General features: G+C 31.1%; 1 protein-coding gene across 4 annotated transcripts in view; it reads right to left on the bottom strand.

Moving 5' to 3' along the window:
* LOC105193287 (calcium release-activated calcium channel protein 1) overlaps positions 1–8,008 on the bottom strand; it is a 28,764-nt gene extending 20,756 nt beyond the window's left edge. The window contains exon 1 of one of the 4 annotated variants that reach the window (XM_039452589.1): positions 7,889–8,008. Coding sequence is in view for 2 of the 4 variants with exons in the window: in XM_039452575.1 (XP_039308509.1) it covers positions 7,732–7,822 (91 nt within the window). In the remaining 2 variants the exon portion in view is untranslated. Of the gene's footprint in view, positions 1–1,867; positions 2,417–7,731; positions 7,853–7,888 lie in introns of those variants that run through there. The other 3 variants (XM_039452575.1, XM_011157686.3, XM_039452587.1) reach the window with 3 other exon arrangements.
* Positions 8,009–8,055: the final 47 nt, after the last annotated feature.

An 8,055-nucleotide genomic window follows, 5' to 3' on the forward strand; every position in this document is an offset into this window, starting at 1 on the left:
ATAAGCAGGAAATTGTTGATCATATGTGAAACAATGTTGTTTATAAATTAATTTTTTTTAATTTTATTATTACAATAGTCATTTAAAAAAAGAGAACAGTTTAATATAACTGTTTAATAATAATAGTATTATAAAATTTTAATTTTTGAAGATGTCTTTTATCCAATATTTTTTTTCCTCTCAATTTTCATGAAAATTAATGTTGACTACATAACTACATGTATATTTTTCAATAAAATTATACAAAATTCTTCATGTAAATAAGTTACGTCCGTTTAAAGCTATATAATCTCATTTCAATATCTAACGTTTAAAACACAAAGATATTTTCAAAACAAAAGAATGTTTTTTTTCTGTGTAAGAATGGTAAGAAATTTCCGACGACGTATATAATATTTCTTCCGAAACAGTACAATGTTTTATCAACATTATGTCATCGGATGATTAATTACAAGTAGATGCATCAGATGAAGCGATTCTTGTGTAATTAAATAGCCTCGTTATTCATTCTGATAGTGTATATATCATTTTATGACGGGCATATAAACATTCTTTCTCAATCTCTACATTGAGTTTACAAATTTTATGCGATAATTTATGTGAATTTTTTTTATGTCATGCTACGACAAAAATAGAAAGACTCGCTCTAACATATGACTTACAGAATGATATACGCACATGCCGATAAAATGTAAAAAAAAATAAAAAAATAAAATAAAACCTTGCTGTTCTTTTCCATTCGCGACTTATTAAATTTGTGTATTTTATATGAGATTATATAAATCTAGCGAGGATGTAACCGTCGAGGAATTTTGTTGATCGTGCTAAGTATACTAATAGATACTAAAAAAATATTGCCTAAATTTTAAAGATACGTAATTACTGTTGTTATTAATGTTGAATTAACAATTTAAAAAATTCGGAATTGCGATTAGTATGAAAATAAGAATAACTGTGGCACAACTTCTCGAAAAAAAAATTTGAAATGTTTGTCGCTAATAGGCAGCAAAAAGAATTAATAATTTATACAATCTGTCGTTACATTTCTTTTTTAATAATTCAGAAATCAATTTCGCTGTAATAAAATTTAAACAAAAGGTTTTATCTACCAAAATCTTTTAATTCTGATTAGTTATGTAGGTCCTAAGTTAACATCACTTGTATCTTTTTTCTGTACTCTTCATTAAAACAGAATGCAAAATAAGTAAGACGTCATTTATCAACATTTTTTCATCAATACATTGTTTAATTCCAAAATATCACAAAAAAATAAGTAAATAAATCTATTATCGTCAAAAAGTAGTTCACTCCGACTTTTTTTTATCAAAGAATATGTTAATTAAACAAGCACTGATAAGCACACACACAAATACTCTTTAGTGCACGCAAAGTCGTAAATGGAAGGTCAATACTTGTCACAATCATGCTGATGTCATACAAAGTCCAACACAATTACGTATCACATACACGTCATTTTTGTGACGGATCAATGTGCGTGCACATATGTACAACAGCGCCAATCTTTCCGACTAATTCTTTCGAATATCGTTTAAAATGCGTATTACAAATTAATTGTAAAAATAAATACATAGAACATTTCACCTGTCGCGATAATATAAACGCACAGTCATAAAAAAAATTCTAAGTCCGTACGTTTTCAACGCGTACATATGTGCATCCTTCCCACATTATATATTTAAACTGAGAATTGGCGTCGCCAATTCCACCGACAGAAACATAACCTATACAGCGACGCGATCGACGAAACTCCACCCATTTCGCGAGCTATCTCGTCAACAGTCTATCGCGTAGCTATCGCCAAATAATCGCAAAGGGTGTATGTCATTTTCGTGCAAAGTCGACTTACGTAAAAACTGTCAACCCGCGACTCTGCGTGGGTGATCCGTACGCCCTTGAAGTCAACGTATCGACCCTGCCGCCGTGCGGCTCGCTCGCACCGTCCTCGCGGGGGATACGACGACGTTCGATGAAATACGATCGCCCGATTCGCATACTTCGCTATGCGATCGTGTTCCTTTTACGAGGCGCCTTGATCCGCCTCGTAAAAACTCTCGAAAACTCGCGAAAATTGCACAGGAACCACTCTCGTACCACGTCGTCACAGCGAATCGAATCCACGGCTGATCGACGCGTCGCGCCGTCGCGTCGCAACCTTCCTCGTCGCAACCCCCGAGTCCCCCGACCACCCCGATCACGCGTAGCACATACGTCGGCACTCGCAGTTGCGCGCTATACCGTCATCACCAGTCTGTCATATGGCGCTACTTTTGCGACTCGAAACAACGTGTCAATGGTTCTCCAATCCAGTTTGAAAAAGTGGAGGAAAAACACATGACTTTTCATTCACATATACCTTTTAACAAAGGAGCTTTTGTCATTGTCATCTTCAAAATAATAAAGATTTATGCAATAAGATTTATGCAATAAAAGTGTTGTTTTTTTTTTATGATGAATGGTCAATATTGACGTGGACAAAAATTGTCCATACTCTTCACAAAGAGAAAGCAGTAAAACTTCATTTTTTTTTAATTCCAAAAAAATGTTCTTTAAACTTTATTCTTTCTTACGTATCCAGTTTTTTAAAATTCTTATATATTTGATTCTATATTTTGATTAAATTATTTAAAACTTTCTCTCTCTTTTCCATAAGACTCAATTCTATTATAGAATGTTATGTTTTAAGTCTAAAGAAAATATACGTTCAAAAAACTTGAAAAATTCTGAAATGCCTGTATACCACAAACTTATTTTTAAAATTTGACAAAGTTATTAAAGTTCTTATATTATAGATACCAAAAGACTGGAGAACCTCAAGGTAGCTTCAGCTAACTTGCGATTAACTTAATCAAGACTAATTTATCAAATAATACCCCTATTTCATTAACACGGATAGAGTTATTCATCCTTTGTTATTACATATTTACACGCCACAATAAATCGGAATAACAAATTATGTACCTCGAAATCGACGTTAGAATGACTTCGACAAATTCCAATTAACTTAATCGGTGAATAATTCAATCTGCAAAATTTCTTAACACGTTGAATGATACGTCATGCATATACGTAGAATAAAAAGTAATAATATGGCATCCATTTACATTTTATTCAACAACTTTGTTAATAATCAATATTTTAGGGGTAGTCGTAATGCTTGCAGTAATACTACCATCTCCTCTATAAATGATATTTAATTCACATGTAAAATAAACATAAAAGTTTTGAAAGTTAAAGTTATTTCCTCTTTCATGATTTTTTTTTATAAAACATTTAAAAACAAGATTTCTCACAAAAATTTAATGCTATTCATATTTAAATAACGAGGTGTTCTCGGAAATAAGGAGTGCCATACATATATGAATGACGCGTATGATGTAATATCTTTATTTCAGTATGTTACACAAAAAATGAATAATACCATTTATATTAATAAAATAAGACAGATATTATAATTCGGCAATTAAGTTATCAAATAAAACCTACGATACTTAAAATAGATGTAAATGACAATTTTTTATTATTCGACGTATGGAAAGATGAATTAGATCAGATAATTTATAGTGAAAAATTTTATGGTAAGCGATTCTATTAATTAAATTAATCACTGATTAACTTAATTGACGTTCCATCTAATGCTCATTAGTGTCTTAATTACACATGTATTTATGACAATATAGAAATCTATTGGAATATACAAAGTGTTTCAATATTCGCGAATCAAAATATTATAGTGAGAAAATTCTCGAAAAATTAAGCAAAATAACTATATGTAAATTTTTATTTCAAATAGTAGTTTTTGAGATATAAAAGTTTAAAGATGGCCAATCATAAATTACATTTAGACAGTCGCATGTTCATGAATCATTAATACCGTACGAACATTGTATTGATGATGACCACATGACAGGCGAGTGTTTGATTAAACAGCTTTAAAATTTTATATCTCAAAAATTATTTCTTGAAATAAAATTTTACAAATAATTACCTTTTACTTGATTTTCCAAAACTTTCTTGCTACAGAACCGATCTCACCAATTCTGATTAATCTAACTGATCGGTTAAATTTATGAACAATCAATTGCAAAATTTAAAACTGAACATCACTAACTATAAATATTTTAATAATTTTAATTTAAAACTTAATGAATTATAAATAAATATTTATATTTTATATAAAGTATAACTTACAAAAAATGAAAAAAGAAAATAAACTAATAAGCACATAAGTATAATTTATTTTGATTTGAGAATTTTGGAATCCAGTATATGGAACATTTATATACGTATATTCCGATACGTGCAGAAATTCACGTGTTTTAACATATGAGCTATTAATATATGTGCACTAAACGTCATTGATGTCTTCTCACTTAAAGTTAATTACTTCCGATATTTGTTATTGGCACTATAGAAAATATAAAACAACTTCAAGAGGAAGGCATCGATGACGCTTAATGTACATGTAACGCTCGAACCGCAAGTTGACAGAACATATTATCATATTTAGCGAACATATAATGTAACAGGTTTCTAGTTTGCGATGTTTCCTTAAAACATCTAAATAGGCATACTTCATCATTTATGCAATTTTTTATCTGGCAAAACCAGTTTTTTTTTTAACATCGAGAATATCAACTGGTTGAAATTTCGCGATTCGTGTTTAATTATTTCGTAATGTTACCACTGGTTCGGCAGGTTTAAGGCATTTGTCCGAAAATTTCAAATGATTGAATTCGAAAGGTATAGAAGTTGAATGTGATACGCGAGTTAACTTGATACCAAAGAAGTGCCCACGTTTGTCGACAGATAACGCCTCCAGCTGTGCATGACGCTGTTGCGATATAATGAACTCTCGTTAAAGAATAACGGATTTATACAACCTCAGAAATAGCACACAAAGGAAATGAGATATATGTACGAGCAACTATTCAAATTAATAAGGTCAATTTAGACAACATCACCCATTATTGATTTAACTCTATCTTTCGTTTATAAATAAATTTTTTGGCACTTATCGTATCCACTCAATGCAAACAAATTTTAATAAAAGAAGAATTTTATTAAAATTTGTTCGCAAAAAGATTTCAATAAAAAAATTTTTTCACAATATATAGGAATTATTGCGCTAAAAACGAATGCGATATATTAACAATTATAAATATGAGCAAGTACAACGATTTTCAGACAGCTCTCTAAATTTCAAAATTTGCGCATATAAAATTATCACTATTTATTAGTACATTAATTTTTAAATTCCAATAAGCAATGTTTTTTAAAATGCTTTTTTTTAATATTTATTTTTTATTATAACGTTTTAAATATTTAAAAAACACTTTTTGCTTATTGAGACTTATCGAAACTTATAGCTGTGAGAAATAAATTCATACATTAAAAGCATACATTACTTTAAATATATTAAAAAAGAAAACATTAAAAGATTATATAAGGTTCATAATTCGATTTTCTTCATTCAATCAATGAAATGATTGAACAGCATCTCAAGATCGCACTTAACTCGAGAATAGTCATTAGAGTGTTTTCTACATCCTAGCACCGGAGCTATTAGATCACAGCCAATTTTTTTATTAGTCCAAAATCCAGATTTGTTATATCTTTTCGAAGAGTCCAAGATCCAATACAATAAAAACAAGTAACTCATACATTCATAGTACCGATCTGTTGAAACCAACTGATATAAAAACCATTCAAAGTGACTGAAGGTAATCATTATTATAAAATTATTTAAGTATGGTAAGAATTTATATTATAAATTCAAAATAATAATATGAGTTCAAATAATATGAGTTGAATTAAAAAAGTATTATAAACTAGTAATATCTTTATGTTTATACAATAAAAAAATTGTATATCATGTTTTTATATTTTTTTATTGAAAAATACTTAACATATATATAATTAATATTCATATAAGATACTAAATAAATCTAATAGAAAGAAACCATTTTTAATAATTCTGCAAAAGAAAATATAATACAATGTAAATACTTTATGTAACAGCGACTTAGACAGGTATTCATAGTCCATTCTTATATTTAGATTGTCTTAAGTACAATAAGATGTCATGAATTAATCACAGACATATATTAGTATCTTAAGACGATACTCGACACAGCCTTGAAAGAAGCCGGTCTTAAGAATGGACTGGAAATACCAGTTTTAACCTCTTTTTAAAATGCTGTAACATGAACATTATATTATTATTTTATTATTTTGCTAGTATAATAATTTTTTACAAAAATTTAAATATCCATCCAACCTAAATCCGCAATATGTAAAAGCATTTTAATTAATATCTTCACTTTTTAGAAATGTATCATAATAAACTTAATGCGTTTCTTTCGTTAATTTTCTCGGTTTCTTAATTTTCTTTTTTCGGAAAATATTAAATCTACATACACAATACTTTAATAAATCAATAGAACAAACAATAATACACAATGTGTAGTTAATATGACTTTCAATTGTAAAAATCATCTCAAGCAATCGTTTACGTAAAACAAAAAATGATGGAGAGTGACTAGCTATTTCCGAGTTAAAATAAATTTAAATATAAAATCAGATTATGTATGTATCTTAATCGGTATAGATAGATAATAAACAAGTTTTGTTATAAAATAGATCGTATTTTTTTTTCTTTTTGTTGCAACATATTGTGCACGTCTCTGATATTATGTAGATAATATAGGTAAAAACGATATTTAACCTCATGCAAAAGTTATGTTTGTTTTTAAGCAAAAAATGAACAAAGAAACTTTTTATAATCTATCGAAAGGATACGATGACTTGCTGATTCCGCCGACATATAATCAATCAACAATCACACACATCACACATTCATTACAAGAACATCGGTTAATCGATGCATGCTTTCATTAAGTAGGTTTTTTGGTTTGTCACGATGTTCTAAACATACTGCGTTCAGTGAAACTTGCTGCTGAATTTAATGAAACACAGCGGCATATCATTTTGCTTGCAACGCAACGCACGTCACGGTAAAAGCGTGGCAGAGAGTTATACGTGAATTAGTTGCTTACTATTCGTCGAGTCGACTAAAAAATTTCCATTTATGTGCGAATCAAGTTTGAATCTTTCGTTACGAAAAATTATATGATTACAGTGTATATGAGGAACGATTACGTCGTGGCGCAACTTGTCAGACATTAAATTGTTCTTGAAACAAAATTGCGTTACGATTTCTCCTGTCGTAAAGATTTAATGTTTTTCTATTTATAGCGATCTTTCAGATTAAAGATCAAACAATCAGGTTTACGAATGGTGTAGATTTTCAAATTTTTTCGTACAACGCTAAAACAGTAACATAAAAAATTCATTAGCTCGTGGCTCAAGGATGAATACGATTTCATGATCATTTTGATTACACGAAGTAATCGAACGGTAGCATTTAAAGCCACCTAAATGCAGACTCAAGATGATAAATCTTCAGAACGAAATCTTCGATATGATAATTCTATGCACGTGTACCGCGACACAAAAGACATCGTGATTTCTCAAGTTAGCGTGCTAAATAAAGACGCAGATTTATTATTGCCTCACGACACACGTGCAGGGACATTAGTACAAAAGAACGAAACACACAGATTATAAATAAATCAGGAAGCATTAACATCGTCCGTCTCTCGAGAATCGTTTGGGACTCCTTCGAAAGAAGCCTTCACAGCGGCTACTCACGGAGCGCCGTGCACATGCCGAGCTCAAACTCGTCAGAGCACCGACGCCAGAGCACGGTGCACTCGCGTCGCACCGATCGCATAGACCTCATTCTGCGATAGTGGCGATAATATGGTAGTGCTGCTGATGCTGGAGGCGGTTAACGTCGTATACGTGCCTGCGTCCGGTCAGGATATCGAAACGCAACTGGTGACCCGACCGGGAAGTCAAAGCCCGAGTCCGACGGCCCGTCGAACGAGTTTGACTGTCGGGAGACCGGACGCACCGGAGCTCCGGCAAGCTCCGGCGCCGAACGGACGTCGCGATGAAGGTGGTCGCCGGGGA

Source organism: Solenopsis invicta, chromosome 1, assembly GCF_016802725.1.
Source record: "Solenopsis invicta isolate M01_SB chromosome 1, UNIL_Sinv_3.0, whole genome shotgun sequence".
Lineage (NCBI taxonomy): Eukaryota > Metazoa > Arthropoda > Insecta > Hymenoptera > Formicidae > Solenopsis > Solenopsis invicta.